The following is a 24,421-nucleotide window of genomic DNA, read 5'->3' as shown; positions in this document are numbered from 1 at the left end:
ACTTATCAACTTCTTGACACAGTTCATTCATGCTGCCTCCAAGCCTTCATATACTGTTCCCACTGAGGTGTTCTCCTGACTTATCAATCTGCCTTTACCAACTTCATTCCAAATGGGAGGTAAACTCAGGAAATTTGAAATAGCCCCCTTCCCATTCTGATTATTGATCTATATCATATGTTCAAACCATTAGGTAGTTTTAATAGAGTGAAAATCTTTTAGAAAAGTGGAAGAAATAGGATTAAGCATATCTTTTTAGCACAATGAAAGCCATTTCCAAAGGTAAGCTTTTATGCTACAGGGGAAATCATTAATAAAATGCTGCAGTAAAACTGTTTTGACTTCCTAATATATTGCTCAGCAAGTATTTTTAAATTATCTCACATGGGAATATTTTATCTCTAATTAGTCTACAATCATTTTAAGGTTTTATATATTTTTTATCTCCCCACAGAGTTTAATAAACATTTCTCAGACTGACTGATTCAAAGTTACTTCTCATGACAACTACTAAGAAGACCAAGAAACGTTTAAAAGCCAAGGTTTGTATATAAGCTAGAATTTTCAGCATCACTTTCATTCCACAGTCTTTTAGCTACATCTTTTGGGCCATTTATTTAAAAGTTTTATAAACAAGGAAGAAAACTACTGTTAAATTTTACTGACATTATAAATTGCTAAACAAATCCAAGTTGAATTCAACTATAAAATAAATAAATAAGTTGTATAATCAGTTTACTAGAATACCACACCTCAATCCAAAGTGTATGAAAAGAATAAGCTTAGAGGGCTCTAGTAGAAATTCATTTATTTAATGGTGTTGCCCTAGGAATGAAAGGATGGCTTCTCATTTGAAACCATATAAACATAATTTACCAGTATTACTGAGGAAAAAGTGCTACTTAGATGACAAAAGTTATTTCACAAAGCAAACTTTAAAAGAAAACATTATTTTAAAATGCAATGTGTCAGGACTTCCCTGGTGGCACAGTGGTTAAGAATCCGCCTGCCAATGCAGGGGACACGGGTTTGAGCCCTGGTCCGGGAAGATCCCACATGCCACGGAGCAACTAAGCCCGTGTGCCACAACTACTGAGCCTGCGCTCTGGAGCCTGCGAGCCACAGCTACTGAGCCCACACGCCACAACTACTGAAGCCTGCGCGCCTAGAGCCCATGCTCCGCAACAAGAGAAGCCACTGCAATGAGAAGCCCGCACACTGCAATAAAGAGTAGCCCCACTCACAGCAACTAGAGAAAGCTTGCAAGCAGCAACAAAGACCCAACACAGCCATAAATAAATAAATAAATAAATTTATATAAAACGCAATGGGGGGCTTCCCTGGTGGCGCAGTGGTTGAGAATCTGCCTGCCAATGCAGGGGACACAGGTTCGAGCCCTGGTCTGGGAAGATCCCACATGCCACGGAGCGACTGGGCCCGTGAGCCACAATTACTGAGCCTGCACGTCTGGAGCCTGCGCTCCGCAACAAGAGAGGCCGCGATAGTGAGAGGCCCGCACACCGCGATGAAGAGTGGCCCCCACTTGCCGCAACTAGAGAAAGCCCTCGCACAGAAACGAAGACCCAACACAAGCCATAAATAAATAAATAAATAAAATTTAAATAAATAAATAAATAAATAAATAAAAATTAAAAAAAAAACGCAATGGGTTAAAGAAGATTTCTGAACACGCCATCTACAAATCAAATGTGATTCACACAGCAGTGGTTATAAAGTGATTGCACAGTAACCCTCATGAGCTATTTTGTAAAGAAATACTCATGACAAAGGGAGGAGTCACCAGTATAACAAATATAACAGGTAACCTGTAATTTGAAGACATACTGAAAACAGCAAATATCCAAAGATGTTGTTTTTAAAAGAAGTTGGTAGTTATCGAAAGAACTAAAATAATGGAAATTGAGAACTGTGAGAGAAATATGGACCCCTGAAACAGGAACTCTGCTAATAAAGATAGCCACCACTTATACAGTATTTTAAGAGAACAACACAGATAATTTAGTGGCAGTGCCATGACTCAAACCTATGTCTCTCTGACTCAGAATGCATGTCCATTATATGGTGATACATGCCTCCTATTCTCTCCAGTAAAACTGATACGGCAAGAGTTCAAAAAAAGCATTAGTGATTAGTGACAGTGATACGAAAGAACCTAGAATTATGACTATCCCTTTAACTACAGTGGTTCCAACAGGTATCTTAGGGAAGAAGACGCTAGAAATTTAAAAATATCTCTGTATATACTCCATTACCATTTATATATTTCAGTCTATTATAGATAATATTCTTGAACATGTTAAGGTGTTTTTCCTTTTTTGTTTTTTCTTTATAAGACCTAATTCTATTCAATTGAAGGTATTCATTGTCTGTAAAAGCATCACTACTCCTATGCCAGAAATGAAAAGCTAGTAAGTCTATATTAAGTTTTTAACTCTTAAAATATATTCTTCATTCATTCATCCATTCAACAAATATCTAGCTTCAATTATGAGCCAGGTAGTTTTCTGTTCCAGATACAGCAATTAACAAACCAGATCTTGAAGCAGATAGTATCTCAATCTCTGTCTCTCGCTCTCTCTCTCTTCTCTCGCCCTCTCCCTCCCTATGTGTGTGTGTGTGTGTGTGTGTGTGTGTGTGTGTGTGTGTGTAAGATAAAGCCAAGTTCTACTGAGGAAAAAGTGTTTTTTACATTGTCTTTCCACATCAAGAGTCAATCCTGCATGATTTTAGACCGTAAAGTTTTATAATGTCATGGTATAGAAAGGAAGAAGTATATGCAAAAAGAAAGCTTTCAACAGTCAAGAAAAAGTTTTGCTCCACTAAGAAAAGGTGAGAGAAAGAACAGGACAAAGCCTTCAGACAGGAGTGTCCTAGGATCTTAAGTTGACGGTAGTGTGGTGAAAACAAATAGGTTTGTGAAGGAAATACCAGCGTAGAGCTCCTTCTTCTCAGGATGGAAAGGAAAATGGCAAACCTCTTAGAAAATCTCTGTCTTCCATATGGCATTACTTATGTATAGTAAGTAATTATGTCCAGTAATTACTTATGTCCCCGTAAGATCTAAGGGCTCTTCTAGCAGACCATCCAGAGCTAGGGAACAGTGTGGAAGTCACCTTCCCAGTCCTGCACACTACAGATTGGTTCAGAGAAAATGACCAAGAGCATCTAGCTACCTGAGGGTTGAGACAGACATGCTGAGAGAGCCAGGGCACTAGAATAAGCCTGAGGCTGGATCAAGGCTAAAACAGAAAATAAAAACCTTGAAACTAGAAGCTATGATGGGAGATGGGTCCCAGGATGATTCCCAAAAGCCAGGTGAGAAGAGCTACCATATCCCAGACTTGTGATCCCCTCATCCTACTTTCAGTGAGCTCTCCCTGTATCTATAATCCATCTTAGAAAGAGAGACAGAAAAGGGATATCAGAGGAGAGAAAGCCCACTATTGGGGAGTTGAACCCACACAGCATGATCGCTTTGTGATAACTGCGTACAGAGTCATGACACTGTTCTCACAAGTGTAGGGCTGGAACCCCAGCCAGAAAAGTCTTGATTCTCATTTTCATTAATTTTTTTCACTTTCAATTTTATTTCTAACTTAGCAAAATGGTGTCAAAAATCTCAGAGTTATCACCCTTTGATTCAAAAATCTAGAAGTCAAGATTGGTTCAAAATGGTGGAGTAGAAGGATGTGTGTTCACTCCCCCTTGCTCTCACTCCCTCTTTTGAGAACACCGGAATCACAACTAACTGCTAAACACTCATCAATAGGAAGACGCTGGAACTCACCAAAAAAGATACCCCACATGCAAAGACAAAGGAGAAGCCGCAATGAGACGGTAGGAGGGGTGCTATCACAATAAAATCAAATCCCATAACTGCTGGGTGGGTGACTCACAAACTGGAGAACACTTATACCACAGGAGTCCACCCAGAGGGGTGAAGGTTCTGAGCCACACGTCAGGCTTCCCAACCTGGGGACCTGGCAACGGGAGGAGGAATTCCTAGAGAATCAGACTTTGAAGGCTAGTGGGATTTGATTGCAGGACTTCGGCAGGACTGGGGAAAACAGAGACTCCACTCTTGGAGGGCACACACAAAGTAGTGTGTGCATTGGGAACCAGGAGAAGGAGCAGTGACCCCATAGGAGACTGAACCAGACCTACCTGCTAGTGTTGGAGGGTCTCCTGCAGAGGCAGGTGGCAGCTGTGGCTCACCAAGGGACAAGGACACTGGCAGCAGAAGTTCTGGGAAGTACTCCTTGGCGTGAGCCCTCCCAGAGTCCGCCATTAGCCCCACCAAAGAGCCCAGGTAGGCTCCAGTGTTGGGTCACCTCAGGTCAAACAACCAACAGGGAGGGAACCCAGCCCCACCCATCAGCAGACAAGCGGATTAAAGTTTTACTGAGCTCTGCCCACCAGAGCAACAGTCAGCTCTACCCACCACCAGTCCCTCCCATCAGGAAACTTCCACAAGCCTCTTAGATAGCCTCATCCACCAGAGGGCAGACAGCAGAAGCAAGAAGAACTACAATCCTGCAGCCTGTGGAACAAAAATCACATTCACAGAAAGATAGACAAGATGAAAAGGCAGAGGGCTATATACCAGATGAAGGAACAAGATAAAACCCCAGAAAAACAACTAAATGAAGTGGAGATAGGCAACCTTCCAGAAAAAGAACTCAGAATAATGATAGTGAAGATGATCCAGGACCTCGGAAAAAGAATGGCGGCAAACATTGAGAAGATGCAAGAACTGTTTAACAAAGACCTAGAAGAATTAAAGAACAAACAGAGATGAACAATACAATAACTGAAATGAAAAATACACTAGAAGGAACCAATAGCAGAATAACTAAGGTAGAAGAACGGATAAGTGACCTGGAAGACAGAATGGTGGAATTCACTGCTGTGGAACAGAATAAAGAAAAAGAATGAAAAGAAATGAAGACCTCTGGGACAACATTAAACGCAACAACATTCACGTTATAGGGGTCCCAGAAGGAGAAGAAAAAGAGAAAGGACCTGAAAAAATATTTGAAGAGATTGTAGTCGAAAACTTCCCTAACATGGGAAAGGAAATAGCCACCCAAGTCCAGGAAGCTCAGAGAGTCCCATACAGGATAAACCAAAGGAGAAACATGCCGAGACACATAGTAATCAAACTGGCAAAAATTAAAGACAAAGAAAAATTATTGAAAGCAGCAAGGGAAAAACGACAAATAACATACAAGGGAACTCCCATAAGGTTAACAGCTGATTTCTCAGCAGAAACTCTACAGGTCAGAAGGGAGTGGCATGATATACTCAAAGTGATGAAAGGGAAGAAACTACAACCAAGATTACTCTACCCTGGCAAGGATCTCATTCAGATTTGATGGAGAAATCAAAAGCCTTACAGACAAGCAAAAGCTAAGAGAATTCAGCACCACCAACCCAGCTCTACAACAAATGCTAAAGGAACTTCTCTAAGTGGGAAACACAAGAGAAGAAAAGGACCTACAAAAACAAACCCCCCCCAAAATTAAGAAAATGGTATTAGGAACATACATATCAATAATTACCTTAAACGTGAATGCATTAAATGCTCCAACCAAAAGACACAGGCTCGCTGAATGGATACAAAAACAAGACCCATGTATATGCTGTCTACAAGAGACCCACTTCAGACCTAGGGACACATACAGACTGAAAGTGAGGCGATGGAAAAAGATAATCCATGCAAATGGAAATCAAAAGAGAGCTGGAGTAGCAATACTCATATCAGATAAAACAGACTGTAAAATAAAGAATGTTACAAGAGACAAGGAAGGACACTACGTAATGATCAAAGGATCAATCCAAGAAGAAGATATAACAATTATAAATATATATGCACCCAACATAGGAGCACCTCGATACATAAGGCAACTGCTAACAGCTCTAAAAGAGGAAATCAACAGTAACACAATAATAGTGGGGGACTTTAACACCTCACTTACACCAATGGACAGATCATCCAAACAGAAAATTAATAAGGAAACACAAGCTTTAAATGACACAACAGACCAGATAGATTTAATTGATATTTATAGGACATTCCATCCAAAAACAGCAGAATACACTTTCTTCTCAAGTGTGCACGGAACACTCTCCAGGATAGATCACATCTTGAGTCACAAATCAAGCCTCAGTAAATTTAAGAAACCTGAAATTATATCAAGCATCTTTTCTGACCACAGCGCTATGAGATTAGAAATGAATTACAGGGAAAAAAATGTAAAAAACACAAACACATAGAGGCTAAACAATACGTTACTAAATAACCAAGAGATCACAGAAGACATCAAAGAGGAAATCAAAAAATACCTAGAGACAAATGACAATGAAAACACGATGATCCAAAACCTATGGGATGCAGCAAAAGCAGTTCTAAGAGGGAAGTTTATAGCTATACAAGCCTACCTCAAGAAACAAGAAACATCTCAAATAAACAATCTAAAGGAAGTAGAGAAAGAAGAACAAACAAAATCCAAAGTTAGCAGAAAGAAAGAAATCATAAAGATCAGAGCAGAAAGAAATGGAATAGAAACAAAGAAAACAATAGCAAAGATCAATAAAACTAAAAGCTGGTTCTTTGAGAAGTTAAACAAAATTGATAAACCATTAGCCAGACTCATCAAGAAAAAGAGGAAGAGGACTCAAATCAATAAAATTAGAAATGAAAAAGGAGAAGTTACAACAGACACCACAGAAATACAAAGCATCCTAAGAGACTACTACAAGCAACTCTATGCCAATAAAATGGACAACCTGGAAGAAATGGACAAATTCTTAGAAAGGTATAACCTTCCAAGACTGAACCAGGAAGAAACAGAAAATATGAACAGACCCATCACAAGTAATGAAATTGAAACTGTGATTAAAAATCTTCCAACAAACAAAAGTCCAGGACCAGATGGCTTCACAGGTGAATTCTATCAAACATTTAGAGAAGAGCTAACACCCATCCTTCTCAAACTCTTCCAAAAAACTGCAGAGGAAGGAACACTCCCAAACTCATTCTATGAGGCCACCATCACCCTGATACCAAAACCAGACAAAGATACTACAAAAAAAGAAAATTACAGACCAGTATCCCTGATGAATATAGATGCAAAAATCCTCAACAAAATACTAGCAAACAGAATCCAACAACACATTAAAAGGATCATACACCATGATCAAGTGGGATTTATCTCAGAGATGCAAGGACTCTTCAATATACGCAAATCAATCAATGTGATATACCATATTAACAAACTGAAGACAAAAAAACATATGATCATCTCAATAGATGCAGAAAATGCTTTTGACAAAATTCAACATCCATTTATGATAAAAACTCTCCAGAAAGTGGGCATAGAGGGAACCTACTTCAACATAATAAAGGCCATATACGACAAACCCACAGCAAACATCATTCTCAATGGTGAGAAACTGAAAGCATTTCCTCTAAGATCAGGAATGAGACAAGGATGTCCACTCTCACCACTGTTATTCAACACAGTTTTGGAAGTCCTGGCCCCGGCAATCAGAGAAGAAAAAGAAATAAAAGGAATACAAATTGGAAAAGAAGAAGTAAAACTGTCACTGTTTGCAGATGACATGATACTATACAAAGAGAATCCTAAAGATGCCACCAGAAAACTACTAGAGCTAATCAATGAATTTGGTAAAGCTGCAGGATACAAAATTAATGCACAGAAATCTCTTGCATTCCTATACACTAATGATGAAAAATCTGAAAGAGAAATTAAGGAAACACTCCCATTTACCATTGCAACAAAAAGAATAAAATACCTAGGAATAAATCTACCTAGGGAGATAAAAGACCTGTATGCAGAAAACTATAAGACACTGATTAAAGTAATTAAAGATGATGCCAACAGATGGAGAGATATACCATGTTCTTGGATTGGAAGAATCAACATTGTGAAAATGACTATACTACCCAAAGCAATCTACAGATTCAATGCAATCCCTATCAAATTACCAATGGAATTTTTTACAGAACTAGAACAAAAAATCTTAAAATTTGTATGGAGACACAAAAGACCCCGAATAGCCAAAGCAGTCTTGAGGGAAAAAAACAGAGCTGGAGGAATCAGACTCCCTGACTTCAGACTATACCAGAAAGCTACAGTAATCAAGACAATATGGTACTGGCACAAAAACAGAAATATAGATCAATGGAACAGGACAGAAAGCCCAGAGATAAACCCACGACCTATGGTCAACTAATCTATGATAAAGGAGGCAAGGATATACAATGGAGAAAAGACAGTCTCTTCAATAAGTGGTGCTGGGAAAACTGGACAGCTACGTGTAAAAGAATGAAATTAGAACACTCCCTAACACCATACACAAAAATAAACTGAAAATGGATTAGAGACCTAAATGTAAGACTGGGCGCTATAAAACCCTTAGGGGAAAACACAGGAAGAACACTTTGACATAAATCACAGCAAGATCTTTTTTGATCCACCTCCTAAAGTAATGGAAATAAAAATAAACTAATGGGACCTAATGAAACTTAAAAGCTTTTGCACAGCAAAGGAAACCATAAACAAGACCAAAAGACAACCCTCAGAATGGGAGAAAATATTTGCAAATGAATCATCGGACAAAGGATTAATCTCCAAAATATATAAACAGCTCATGCAGCTCAATATTAAAAAAGCAAACAACCCAATCCAAAAATGGGCAGAAGACCTAAATAGACATTTCTCTAAAGAAGACATACAGATGGCCAAGAAGCACATGAAAAGCTGCTCAACATCACTAATTATCAGAGAAATGCAAATCAAAACTACAATGAGGTATCACCTCACAGTGGTTAGAATGGGCATCATCAGAAAAGCTACAAACAACAAATGCTGGAGAGGGTGTGGAGAAAAGGGAACCCTCTTGCACTGTTGGTGGGAATGTAAATTGATACAGCCATTATGGAGAACAGTATGGAGGTTCCTCAAAAAACTAAAAATAGAATTAGCATATGACCCAGCAATCCCACTACTGAACATATACCCTGAGAAAACCATAATTCAAAAAGAGTCGTGTACCAAAATGTTCACTGCAGCACTATTTACAACAGCCAGGTCATGGAAGCAACCTAAATGCCCATCGACAGATGAATGGATAAAGAAGATGTGGTACATATATACAATGGAATATTACTCAGCCATAAAAAGGAACAAAATTGGGTCATTTGTAGGGATGGGGATGCATCTATAGACTGCAATACAGAGTGAAGTAAGTCAAAGAGAAAAACAAATATCGTATATTAACGCATATATGTGGAACCTAGAAAATGATACAGATGATCCGGTTTGCAGAGCAGAAGTTGAGACACAGATGTAGAGAACAAACGTATGGACACCAAGTGGGGAAAGCGGCGGGGGGGTGGGGGTGGGGGTGGTGATGTGATGAATTGGGAGATTGGGATTGACATGTATACACTGATGTGTATAAAATGGATGACTAATAAGAAAATAAATAAATAAACATTAAAAAGAAAGAAAAAGAAAAATCTAGAAGTCATCATTGATTCCAATGATTTCTTTCTCTTTTTTTTTTCATTCTCACAGCCAATCCATTCACCAAATCCTATCAACTCTTCTTCCTAAATGTTATAAAAAGCTGCCCACTTCTTTCCTTCATCCCAGCACATCCATGGCCCAGACTCCTAATCTCCTACCTAGTAACCCTGTTAACACTTTTGTCTCCTGCAATTCATTCTCCATAAAGTATCCAAGGTGCTTGAAATTCTCTAGTAAGTCCCATTACAACTGAAATGAAAATGAAATCCTTACGGTGGCTTAGCTCCTGACCTTTGTTGGCCTCCTACCCTCCAGGATAACTCTCCTCTGTCTCTCTCTCCGGCAACACTGACCTCCTCCATGGTCTTCAAAACGACAAGTGTGTCCTATGTAGTTGATGTTCCCTCCTCTTGCAGATCTTCTCTTGACAAGAAGCTCCTTCTTGGCATTCAGACCACAACTCAATGCCACTTCTTCAAAGAGGACTTCCAAAGCACTCTATGAAAAGTAGCCCTCTTTCCCCCGATTTCCCCTCATTTTTAAATTTCTGGGTATATAATCCACTTATCTCTTTAGAATATGAGCTCCTTGAGGGCAGGGGCCTTGTTCACAGGTACATAGATACTCTATCAATATTACTGAATGAAGGAATGAAAAACTGAATCGATAAATGAATGAGTAGGGTAATAGAGGGGAATGGTTACCTTCTTCTCACTGCTTCTCTTCCCACTAACATCCCTCATGTCACTCCCAATTTTGCCAAAGAGTAAGCAAAATGACTAGGAATCAGGCAACGAAGAATACAGGACATGTCCTAAGGAGCAGCATGCAAAGGGTATAAACAGGTATTGGGGGGGGGGGAATCTTAATTTAGGAAAGAGAAGAATAGACTTTTTAAAAACACCATAGCCTCTTACTCAATGATGGACCTTCCAAGTGAGGAATACAAAAGTAAGAAATGCCTGTGTTCTATAAAGCATTATGTAAATTGTATTTTCTGAGTTGAAATATTTAAAATACACTAGGAAATATGTTAGTGAGTGGTGAATCCTTTTACAAGGATTTATATTAGATCAAAGTGAGCATTTTTATCTATTGAGCTTTCATGAAGCAATACAGCCACGTTGTTAATTGATGAGAAGCACTATAGGATTACATCCTTTTCATGATTGACTCATAAATAGGCAATTAGGGTAAAGGTGATAAGTAAAAAATAAATATACTGCTTACATTTCAATGGAAAATTGACCTTAAATAATAGATTTCTGGAGAAATATCTTTTTAGTTAAATTTTAGTTAAATTATTCTGCTCAAGCAAACTTAAAGAGACAGTGGCATAGAGAATATTGGAGTAAAACTGAATGCCTTTGTATTCACTTGTATTCACATAAGCTGACCAGTCCATGACTCTGAAGAGCAGAATTTTAGTGTAATTGCACATAATACACATTTTTTTGTTTTGGTTACAAAAATCATTATCTATGCTTGGACCTCTACATAATATAGGAAAAAGTTGTTTCTTAATAAAGGCATATTAACTAGCCTATTAATAATCAGATTCCTAATGTACCTTCACAATCTGAAATTTAAAAACTGCATTCCTATTATGTTACAGATTAATACTTGTTCTCAGAACTATTTCCAAAAAAGAAAAAAATTCTTACCAGACATAAACTGTGTAATAGAGGATAATTCCATTTGGCTCCAGGGGTGGTTGCCATGACAACTGTACCGTGACACCAGACAACTGTTTTACAGAGAAGTCTTGTGGGGGAGAATCAGGAGCTGAAAAGTTAGAATATATGATAATGCATTTTATTAAACATATATAAGAAAAAGTTAAAATAGAAATGCACAAAATTTTTATTATGAACTTTCTGGTAAATGAATCAGGTACAGTGACTTTCTCCATGGGCTTGAGAGACTGTTTACTTTCAAAATGAGATGATAAAAGAAGATTTTGCATGGTGGTGTTAGAACATCTGTTTCTGTGATTCAATGGAAAAAAATATTTCATGAGAAAAAAAGAACAAGGGCTATGTCATTGTGATTTACCTACTGTTCAAGTACATCTTGGTAAATTATCATCCTCTAACAAAAATAAAACTATTGGTTGGGGTGAATAAATATACAATAAAAGAGCTCCACAAACAATAAAAAGAGATGGGAAAAAAACACACATCCAAGAAGTGGGAAAGTGATAAGTATAACATTGTGAGAGCAATTAAAATGACGGACCTCACAAATGAAAACTACACTCCTCAATTTCAGTAGTGTCATTAAACTGCAAAATAATATCAAAATCTGTTCACTGAGTCTTCAAAATTGAATGGGTTACAAAGGAAATGCCAATGTAGCACATAAACAAGAATATAGACATTTTAGGGTCTACTTCTAATTGTGCTATAATAGTGTAAGGATTTAAATATTTTAGCCATTCTGAATTGAATAAACACTAAAAAAATTACTGTAAACTAATTAGCAAGTTTATATTTCCACTTAGATAAAACATTTAGAATGGCACTTCTCAGCTCCTGTATAAGAGCATAGTAATGTCTTAGAATATTAACACAATTTTTTTGCATGTAAAAGGGTATAAATTACTACAATTTTGATCATTGTTTTAGTTATGCATGGAAAGTGAACTCATAGCTAATAGAAATTCTGAGAATTTATTCAGATCTTTGAACAATGTTATAGATTAGTATTTGTGCAAATCAGTTTTTCCAATAATTTGGAGAAAATGCTGCCTATTATATTTTCTTTCTGATTTTCTGAGTAATCTCCACTATAGTGTACACATACATGTGTGTGTTTTCATTATTTTGGTAACAACAGTTTTTTTTAATAAATTTATTGAGCAGAGAAAAGCTTTATGAGATGAGTTCTATAGAATAACAGTGACAGCTAATTTATATTTTCAGTTGGTATTCTCACTGGCACTATAATAAAAATGCTAACAAATATTGATTATCGCAAGAATCCATAAGAAAATCCATCTCATTTGGAGATGTCTGTTTCCCAAGATATGAATTACCTCTAACCAAGAACTCTCTTTCATCTGTCAAAACAAAAACCTAGAATATTTTTTTTCTGAATATCATTGCCAAACTTAACTTTTGTTTATTATTGGAAAAAAAGGATTTTAGTCAAAACTAGTACTGATATAGAATATTATATGTTGTAACTAAGCATTTTTCTTCTATAATATGCTTTAAGATGTTTATGTGGAATATCAGTTCTTGGTGTTTTATATTTAATCTTCAATACATTCTTGGGTATTTTTTTATGTAAAACATTTTATTGCTAAATAAATATAATTAACATGTCTTTTAAAATAAAATACTGAATATCTACTACAGCAGACTAAGTTTCAACCATTTTAGCATTTGTTAAAATAACCTTTGTATTCAGAATTGCAGTTTTAAAAAATGAAATGGGAAAAATTAGATTAAATAAATGCAATATCTTTTGCAATCTATCCAAGTCATCAAGACAGAGCACATGAGGATAGATAAGGGTCTTCGTAAGGCTCTTACTCACTCTGTTTGGCATGATCTTTCCTATCCCTCACCCTCCCTCTACTCGTCTGTCTTCAGGTCACAGTTTAAACATAACTTAATCAGCTACATTTTCCTGGATGCTTCAGAGTAGCTAAAGTTCCTTGTTTTTGGTCCTGGTGAACACGTAAACCAGTAATTAGAATAATAAAAATTACTTGTCTACACATTTGTCAAATTTAGATCTCTTCTGCTGAACTTCAAGCTCCATGAAGGCAAGGAGCTCCTACTACCCAATAAAGCAAAGCTTCTCAGGCCTTTATCCATTCTAGATTTGCTATAATTTTTCTAAAAGAGGTCCTGTTCTTCACCCTATTCCTTAGCAATTATATCAATAACTGGGCCAAGGACTTAGATGGAAGTTTACCACGACTCTGCATTTTTAACAGCCCAGGTAATTTGAATGCATAATATAATTTGAAACTATTGACTTGAGTGGTAATAAACTCTGCCTGTTCAAAATATATGTTCACTACTGGTCTAGGGTCCTTCATATAAAACCTCAGATTCTTACTATAGGGACTATTTCATTAGATTGGAAATAAAGAGGGTACTATGTCTATTAGGGCATTGCTAAAATGATTTAATACACCTTTCTTAGACATTACCTAAGAGAGAAGGAGAGCTAACCTTCTTCCCTAGCCTTTAGCCATTGTCTCTTTGGGAGAACTTTTTTATTTGGTTAATTTTCACTTTGAGAGCAAGAAGAATCTATGAAAAAAATGAAAATTTGGACAGGTGAGTTTTGCTGAAGAAACAAGCATGGAAAGTAGAGGCAATCACTAAGGAAGACTAACCCATGAGAAGACTTAGAAACTGGGGCAACCCGTTCTAAGTTTCTAGAACTGGGGGTAGAAACTAAGATCTACCAGTTTCTGACCCTGGTAGATCACCTTACCAGGATGCTTTGGTGAAGTATTTTGGTGGAGAGGAAAACACAGAGCGACCTGAAATGGGGGGAGAGGGCTTCTGAAGACTTTATTACTTGGAGTAAAGTAAGAAGAATGCAGAGAAAAGCCTTTCTTCTTCTAGAAGAACGTAACATACATTTTGTCCTGGTGAATGACTAGAATCTGAACCACAGAGTGCAGTGTATTGTGAAGTTGGGGAAACCTGAGAGGGTGAAAAAAGATATTCTACAAACACATGTTACATCCAGACCTACCCCTCTTCGCAATGGGACTTTCTTTTACAGAAGAAAAAAAACATTCTCAAAATACCCAATGTAAAAAACATAAAATGTAAATCCAAATCCCAAATATATCTCTCAAAAGTAATTTTCTTAGCATGATATATGCCTATAACTTGGTGAAGGAGTATTGTAAAGTGGGCTCAGTAGTAAAGTTGATTTTATTCAGGTTAGGAAAATGTAGGCTTAAATATTCAATATGAAGGCTATTAACATTCAGGAATAGCATCTTGGCAAATTACGTAGAGAAACCTGGAAAATAGCCTGAAGTCATTAGCAAGCTAATCCTAATAACAATAAAAAATGTTGCAGGTTGATATAACAGAATCTACTACAAAACTTATGTAAATGTCTATTCTTATGAATGTTAAAGTTGAAAAACACAGTCATAACATAAACTGATTGATGTTCAAACTATTCGCACCAAAATTTTAGCCTTAAAAATTCCCATGGAAAAAAATATTACTGATTTTTTTTTTACAGAGCATGGATGAAAAAATTCCCATGGAAAAAAATATTACTGATTTCTTTTTTACAGAGCATGGATGACTTCAGAATTTTAAAAAATGCATTTTATATCTGATTTTACTGAACATAAATCTGACTTTGCAAGCTTCTTTTAAATCATGACAATGAAATCTCTGTATAAAGCTGGTGCAGCACACAAGTGCTACCCAAGGCTGGAGAATTCTTATATTATATCTTCATTCTGTATACATGTTTTTTGAAATGTGATGGATTCAAAATATATCACTATTCACTGCTATATTTACCATCTTCTTCAGTCAGCACACTTATGGGTGCACTCCGAACTCCTTCACCTTTGAGTGTACTAGCTGACACCTCAATTATATATTGCGTATACTTCTTCAGTCCTAAATAGAAATAAAATAGATAAGACTTACAAAATGTCCCTTAATTATATGCAAGAAGCAAACTATGAAATGTCTCTTAACACTCTTTCAAAAGTAAAAACTAAATGAAAATGTAGTTCTTGGAATAGTAACTACTATTTTGAAGACAAAATATTAAAAAATGTGGGAAAGAACTGACTTAGAGTAGTCTTTCATATGACCTGCCATAAACTTCTAGTTTTTTTACCAGAACGCCAGAATTGTCACACCCTGTATAAAGCTAATCACACTTAACATTTCTAATATAACAACAAACTAATATTTTGTGGCCACTCTGTCAATATAAATGTAAATATCCAATATTATATATATTTTTACCTTTAATGTTCTGGGTCAAAGAGGTTGTATTTATAATTCTTTCCTCACTTCCATTACTTTTCTTGAGATAAATTGTATATTTTTGTATAATTCCATTGGGACTGTTTGGGGGAAGAAATGATAGCTCAATCTCTCCAGCGGAAATGTTTTTGTAAGTAATATTTTCTGGTGCACTATCAGGCACTGAAAAAAACAAAAATATACATGCATAAAACAATTCCACCCTAATAGTGCATTTTGCCGAAGTTTTCGCTCCAGTGGATAAGGATAGGTATACATGAACATTCATTAGAGTGCAATTATAATAAACATCCTAAATGCAGTAAAATATGGGTAAATTATAGCACTTACAACTGTATAAGATGAATTTCATTTCAAAGAAAATTCATACTACAACTCTACAGACTAATGTTTATAGGATGCTATTTTTATTAAAATACCTGAGACTATATTAAACTGTCTTACATTGCAGTACATGCAGATAAAGTGGTCCCTTGGTGTCTGCAGTGAATTGGACCCTCACCCCCACCCCCTTCATGGATACCAAAATTCAAGGATGCTCAAGTCTTATATAAAATGGCATAGTATTTGTGTATAGCCCATGGACATTTTCCTGTATACTTTAAATCATCTCTAGTTTACTTATAATACCTAATACAATATAAATGCTATGTAAATAATTGTGAATACAATGGAAATGCTATGTAAATAGTTGCCTGCCAGCATGCAGTAAATTCAAGTTTTGCTTTTTGGAACTTGCTGCAATTTTTTTTCAAATATTTTCAACCCACAGTTGGTTGAATCTGTGGATACAGGGTCCACAGATACAAAGGGCTAACTGTACAAGAAGGAGGACTGAAAAACACTTAAAAATTGATTCTGCCTTTCATTAATAATGATAATAATACATAAATGATTAATAGATTAGTTTTGATATACAACAAGATCTATGACAAGACAAGGATCCTCTCCTAGATATAAGGTTGCATATAATAACCTGGTAACAAAACAGTCTACTAAGCATACAGGATATCAATAAATAAAACACTAGTTTTCTGTATCTACTAATGTTCTTATTATATTGAATGTAATGGTCACAAAATGGTTTTCTACATATATTCAAATACTAATACTACATGTGGGATTCCAATTCTGCCAAAATACTGGAATAGATAAACACTAAATTGAATGACTATTATAATTAAAAGAAGTAAAACTCTGCATAAAATTAACATTTTTCTTGTCACGTAAGGAATTGCAGAGCTGACAAGGGAGTTAGAAATTTCTGGTGGTCCAAAAACAAATGCAAAAAAAACAAACAAAATAAAATCAATCAAACAAACAAAAAACAAAGTAAAAACAAGAATCCTGAGATGGAAGCTGGTACTAAAGCCTGCTCTGCCTTGGAGGGTACTGGTCAATCCTGGTGACTTTGAGTTTCTGTATTAACAGCTGTGTAGAGTGCCAGAAAAAGAGTATAAAACCTTGGGCCAGAAGAAGGATAAAGGATACCCCTGCATCAAGAATTGGAACCCCAAAAGAATGCAATTTCAACTAGGGCCATGATATTGGCCATCTCTGGGGGCACCTTGAATTCTTCTGCAGAGTACCACAGAACTCAATGTGAGTGGTAACTCCTAGGCTTGTGCAATGTGGTGTATTCACTCTCAAGGACTAGGGGGTGAGAAGTAAGCCCACCGTGCAAAAGAGGCCAGAAAAGTAACTTGTTTCCTCTTGCCACTCCTCTGGATGAAGAGGTGGAATAGAAAGAAAAATTACACGTTTTTGGAACTGTAAGCCTATCCCTATGAGCATATGTGGCCTAAATACATGCTACCCATATAGCCTGAAAAGACCTCTACTTCAGAATATAAATTAAAATGAATTTGAGTTGCCATTACTCAAAAGCAACTAGCAGAAGCAAACACACATTTTCTTGGAAGAAACTCAACTTCAACTCAGTCTACATAAATTTCCCACAGATGAAGTTTCAAGGAATATGAACTCACTGATAAAAGTCACAAAACACACAGGCAAATCAGGCACCAATAGTTAAAGCCAGCAAAGAAAAAGGAAAACACACACACACACACAGCAATCAGACTTCAAAAGACTTTAGACACTGAAGTTATCAAAGAATAAAAATACAAATGTTTAATATATCTCAAGAAATCAAACATTTGAAAGTATGAGCAAAGAATTCTTTAGATAATAATAAATAATGTAAATAACTAAGCAGACTTGAAAGAGAACCATATAGGACTTGTAGAATAGAAAAATAATAACTAAAATTAAAATTCTCTTGATGCACAAAAAAGCAGATTAGATATAGTGAAAATTTTAGCAAAAAAAATTTACAGTATTGAATAAATTATCAAAAAGTAACTCAGAGAAAGAAAATGTAGAGAATATAAAATGGCAGTTAAGAGACATAAAGGATATACTAAGGGGGTCTAAGAAAGTAGAGAAAATGAAGAAGAAGAAATATTTGAAGGGATAATGGCTGGGACTGATCAAAATTGTTGAAAGATATCAAGCTTCAGAACAAGGAATCCCAATAAATCTCAAGCAAAATTTTCTTTAAAAAATCATATTTAGGGGCTTCCCTGTTGGGGCAGTGGTTAAGAATCCACTTGCCAATGCAGGGGACACGGGTTCGAGTCCTGGTCCAGGAAGATCCCATGTGCCGCGAAGCAACTAAGCCCATGCACCACAACTACTGAGCCTGCGCTCTAGAGCTCGTGAGCCACAACTACTGGGCCCGCGTGCTACAACTACTGAAGCCCACGTGCCTAGAGCCTGTGCTCCACAGCAAGAGAAGCCACCGCAATGAGAAGCCCGCGAACCGCAACGAAGAGTAGCCCCCGCTCACTGCAACTAGAGAAAGCCTGTGTGCAGCAACGAGGACCCAATGCAGCCAAAAATAAATAAATAAAATAAATAAATTTTAAAAACTCATATTTAGACACATCATTGTGAAAGTACAGAATACCAAAGAAGAGAAGATCTTAACAACACCAGGAAGAAAACAGATCATCTACATAGGAATGACAATTAGACAGAAAAGTGACCTCAGTTGAAAAACTAATGGAATTCTAAACCCAGAAAAATTAACAATAGCAAAATAAAAGCATATTCAGACAATCAAAAACAGAGAGAAAGCCATCAATGCAACCTCAACAGATGAAACTGTAAACAATGCACTTTAAGCAGAAAAATATTTGCTGGAGATGAAAGATCACAGTTGGAAAGATACTGGTTTAAAATTGCCTTCATAGAACAGTAACAATAATGACTAACTTGACAGTTAAACAACATAAACTAAATATGTGCATATTTTTGCCATTATAGAGCCCTGATATAAGTCCTTTCCTTTCAAAAGAAAGAATAGAACCTTTTTTACTGGTAGTGTAAATACAATGGATATAAAAAATGCTACTAATAAATATAGTAGAGAAAATTCAAAAGCCTTAAAAATGTAGAAACAGTACCCCCTCACCCTCACTGTTACCTGTCTATGAAGTGCATTGCATCTAAAGCAGACTTAAGAGGAAAAACTGAGATAAGAATGTTAATATTTCTAAAACTTTGGGAAGAACTGTAATTCAATACATAACTTGATATAATAATATATAGCAATATAATCCTACTATCCCTTCCCAAAGACTCAAAATCTTCTCTACTATCTTTCCAAGCCAAACCATTAAATTGAGAAAAATCCTCAACAACTACTCTGAATGCTTTCTTAGCCTTCTGGCTCTAAGTGAAATCTTGGAACTGCTTGAGAACACTACAACTCAGCACTCTTGGGTAACAGATAGCTATTTGTTTTTCTCTCATCATTCCTATAACCATAGGGCCTGGAAGTCAAGTATTCATGCTTTTCTTTGCCATATCCAGATCTATTCTTCTTCTTCCTGAAAAACTCGAGGTGTTACCCCTCCTTTAAGACAATCACCTAGTGGTACTCTTCCACTTCTCCACACATCTTAAAAAGTTTATCACCTGTATGACTGACTTCCTCTCTACCACTCTCAGAGATGTCAACATTGATGGAAATGATCTGTGCTATTCCGTGGACTCTGTATTCTTCGAGCTCCATAATTTCAATAATCTTTTCCTCCACCTCACTTTAACCATTAGCTTTCATGGCAACACCTGAGGGCTTGTCATTACCAATAACTGTCAGTATTCCTCTCTTTGGCAAACACCTATCCTTCCAGCTGACTGACCCTTGTATGTCCAATCCAACAAGTCTTTGACCCTAATCAAATCTTCACTGTCCATCACCTCCCTTATGTCCTCATCTCCCTACTTACTCAGGTCAGAGTCTACAGCCTATCACTAAAATCACTCCCTAGCAATCTCCAGAAACTCCTTTTTCTATCTTACTTTTCTTGCAAGATTCCAACTTAGGTTAAACTGAACTCAGGGCTAGTTCTACATCTGCAATATAACAGCTAAAAATGTCTGAATAAAATACCACTCCATGCTCACTAGTCTTACTTTAATTTATAACCTCAAATCTCAAATCAATCTTTTCCACTGCTTGGCAGCCTATCTATTTTTTAGTTAATTCAGTCTCCTCTGTTATGTATGTTTTCACCATATTCTCTCTCCACAAACATCCACTATCTCCTCCCCCTCCTTATTCGAAGCTGATAAACTTGCTTCTAATTTCATTGAGAAAATAAAAACCTTCAGAAGAGGACTACATACGTTCCTACCACCCCTCTTCCTTTAACTGTCTTCTCTCCTTACTCCTTTCTAAAACCTAGCCCACTTCAGCACTAGATTCCACTCCATCTACCTAGTCAGACTTTAGACTTGACATTCTTTCCTCTGTTGTATTTTTAGTTTTTCTCTCTTCACTGAATTATTTCTATCATTGTATACATGTAAACACACATCAGCTATTGCTCCATTCTATCCTCCACTTTATATCAACATTCCTCAAAATTTGCCTTTCCTCATTTTCTCCACTTTCTTGTCTATCATGCTCTCTTAAGTCCCACTTCAATTAGGCATTTCCCCCCATTTTTAACCATGAAACCTACTGTCATGGAGTCATCGGTGAACTCCATCTTGCCAAACCACGAATCAACTGCATGCCCTCATCTTAGTTCACTGTCAGCAGCATTTGACATAGGAAATAAATTGCTTCTCCTTTAAAATATCTATTCATTTGACTTCCAAGACATGACCTTCTCCTGATTTTCCTCCTACCTGACTGGCTCCTCCTTGACTTCCCAAAGTCTCCATGTCCTGTTGCTCGAGGACATAGTTGTATGCTTCTTTTCATCTTTATCTACACTCACCCTGATGTAGTGTACCTCATCCCTTGACTTTGAATACCAGAGATGTGATGATGCCTTTAAATTGTATATTCAACCCTGGATCCTTTCCCTGAGTTTTAAACTTATATGGCCAATTGCTTTCATGATAGGCACTTGACTATTTCAAACATGTTCAAAACATGGACTTCTGAATTTTTCAACCTGACCTCTTCCGCAGACTTCCTCATCTCAGTAAATGGCACCTCATTCACCAAGATACTCAGACCAAAAACCTAATAATAAATCTTGAGTTTCCTCTTTATTCCCACATCCAATATATTCAGCAGCAATCTTCTAAAATTGCAAATCATATCATGTTCTTGTCTCATAATTCTCTAATAGCTTCACATGAAAATTAAACACTAAACATCTTAGTATGGCACCTAAGAACTGGCATTATCCACCTCTGCCTGCCTCTCTCCCTCCTCATCTGCTAATCCTATCCCCATAGCTCATACTGCTCAAATGACAGAAATGTTCTTCTTTTCCTCAAACACATAAAGTGCCTTCCCACTTCAGGAACTTGGTAATTGCTATTCCTCTTTCTGGAACACTTTTCTTCCTTATCCTCATCTAATTAAATCTCATACATTATTAATATCTCTAGGTAAATATAACCTCAGAGAGGCCTTTTCTCAGTCTTCTATCTCAAATAGCCTGCTCACTATTCTATAGCTCTCTCTTTTCTTTCCCCGATATTTTTTCTTCAAGGAATTTGCCAGTACAAAAAATCATAAATATTATCTGTTTACTGGTTTATGTTCTGTGACCCTTCTAGAATGTTAAGTTCCAGGAAGATAGAAATTTTGCCTTATTTACTGCTGTAACTACAGCGCCTAGTTCAGTGGTAGCACGTGATATGGAATCCATAAAAATCTGTTCAGTGAATGAATAAATATGCTCAAAATGATACAGAATATATTTAAAACAAGAAAGAAATTTACAGCTAAGGAAAATAAGTAAGACTGAATTGAAGAGCTCTTTAATTGCAAGAAAAAAGGAATTAGTGATGCTGTGCTTGAATTTTATAACTCAGTATAACTTCCGATTTTGAAAAATTCTCATTGGAATTTGCTAAATCGTCCCTCTGGAGTTAACTGCCTTCCACCAGTAGTCAGGATACAAATATGCATCCCTGACCCCAGGCTGATATCCTTTGCATTTTTATTCTTTTATCCTTAGGGGATAACCAATGCTGGATCTTCAGGGAAAAATAAAGCAAGACAGACTTAATGACAGTGATTTTGGAGAGTAATGATTCACTTAAAGTTTTCTGAAATAGCATGGTGTTTCCAATTGTAGAAGTACCACGTAAAATAGACAACTCATGAATAAAAATTATTATAACAGTTGGAATAAGCTGGATCTATTAAAAAAATTTTAAAAAATAATTTAGGTCATGAAGATCCTAAAATAGAAAGTGGTAAGTTACCTTGAGTATGCCAAAAGATTGTTGTTTGGCATACATAGTTATATAGAGAAAGTAATAAATGCCATTCATTAACATGAATAAATGTATACAGTCCTACACAGAGCTTTGACCAACATCTAAGTTACTATCCATTAGTGGTTGTTGCCCCAAATCAGACTTATTCAAGGCATTCGGTTAAAGGCTTTACTGTAAAGAAGGTTATGTCTTAAAAAAGAAAAGAAAATATACATATATAGATCATCAAAGGGTAATTTGTATGGGAACTTAATGTTCTTCATGTGGTTATTGTGCCCTAAGTATGAGAAAATATAAGCTAATCTCAAGTTTGTTTATCAACTGCACATTCTATACTTAAAACTTACATAAACACACATTCAATCCACACACACACACACACACACACACACACACACACACACGAGAGCAACCTTACATTGATCTTTCCTGCTTGAACACAAGAGTATTTTACTTCCAAGCATTAGTAAAATAATCAAGATAAAACATCTGAACAAATAACGTACTCCTATTTGGAATTAGCAGCATTAACACATTACTGAGTTAGCATAGCTCTCAATTTCTCATGAAACAATATTGAAAAGTGGGATCTTGTTTTTTATAGTAAGAGTAGAGGGTGTATTTATTATATTTAATAAGAATATTGAGCCCTGGGAACAAACAGATAGTTGCTCCTGAGCACATCCTGCTTCAAATGACACCTTGAGACTGCTTAAAATTATAGCTTCCTCTTTCACAAAAAGAACTCAACTCAGTGGTTCAACTGTAGCAAACATGATCTAGGAAAAGTCATTAATGTAGATTCCATTGCCTATGAAACACCCAGTAATTTATATTAACTTTAGGAGGGTGGAAATTCATTTCCTTTTACAGAGCTAATATAGCCCAGTAAGGGTTGGTATACTGTAAATTATTTGCTGAATATTTGTTGAAAGGATGAACTTCTCAGACCTCAGTTTTTCATTAGGAATGAAGATAATAATACCTTATTGCTTTATTCTGGAATTAAATAGGCAATTTTTGTGAAAGCCAATAGAAGAGCCCACAATGGTATGTTGCAGGTACTTAAAATATGCTTCATTCCTTGACATGGTGTAAAATGAAACCAGGTAGAGTAGATATTTTTCTCAAAAGTACTTATTTTAAGTACAATATTTATAAAAGTAATAAAGCATGTCAATATATATAAGATCAATTAAATGGCACTATAATGGATAACTTATGATAATAAAAAATGCTCTTTTCATTACACTCTTATTCCTGCCATTACAACTATTGTCATCCTCTATGGTCAATTTTATTAATTTCTGTGACCAGTCTCAAGAGGATACTTTTGCTCAAAGGTAAACTACTTTACTAGATTCCTAGTTCCTCAAGGTCAGGGACAAGGCCTCACCTATAGCATCTGTCTGAATCATAAGAAATTGTTGATATTTGGCCAATTATGACATATAGGAATAGCAACTCCATATGGTTCAGCCAGTATCTAGGCAATAAATATTTACTTTTTACAATGCAGGGATAAAACAGTAACTTTACGTAGTTGGCCTAAAAGTGATGCTGCAATATATGACTATAAACATAATATAAACAGTGCACTAAGATCATCAGGCAAATGTCTTGCTTTGTGCTATTTGCTCTTGCATCACTGAAACACAATTAATTCTTTGCTTGCATTATTTCCTTTATATGGGATACATCCCCTGGCCACCCAACAACCTCTATAATGTCCATTCCATCGACTCCTTAAGACTCAGGTCAAACGCTACCTTCTCTGTAAGGCTTCTCCAGGCATGTCCTTTCTGTGCTCAGACTCTGCACCTCTGTCTATACACATACCTCAAGAATGTATATAGACTGTAACAGCTTCATCAAAGAATATATTCCCAAAATAATCAAATTATTTTTATTTAAAATATATTTAAAGAAACCTTATTTTTCTCTATTTTAAAAAAGAGTTTATGTTATCCAACTTTGAGATGGCTTATGTACTGGGTTAACATAACTGATACTACAATTTCTAAATAAAAACAAGTTTAATTACCAAAAAAAAGAATGTAGGGACTTCCCTCGTGGGGC

At 36.2% G+C, this 24,421-nt stretch overlaps 1 protein-coding gene across 1 annotated transcript in view; it reads right to left on the bottom strand.

The window, feature by feature from the left end:
* PTPRQ (protein tyrosine phosphatase receptor type Q) overlaps nucleotides 1-24,421 on the bottom strand; it is a 289,628-nt gene that overhangs the window by 153,871 nt on the left and 111,336 nt on the right. Inside the window, exons 33-35 of the mRNA XM_082350721.1 lie at nucleotides 15,560-15,742; nucleotides 15,101-15,202; nucleotides 11,243-11,363 (exon numbers count right to left, since the gene is read on the bottom strand). Of these exons, the coding sequence (XP_082206847.1) occupies nucleotides 11,243-11,363; nucleotides 15,101-15,202; nucleotides 15,560-15,742 (406 nt within the window). The remainder of the gene's footprint in view (nucleotides 1-11,242; nucleotides 11,364-15,100; nucleotides 15,203-15,559; nucleotides 15,743-24,421) is intronic.

This window comes from Balaenoptera borealis, assembly GCF_965194805.1.
Source record: "Balaenoptera borealis genome assembly, chromosome: 13".
Classification (NCBI taxonomy): Eukaryota; Metazoa; Chordata; class Mammalia; order Artiodactyla; family Balaenopteridae; genus Balaenoptera; species Balaenoptera borealis.
This window is presented reverse-complemented; position numbering and strand designations above follow the sequence as displayed.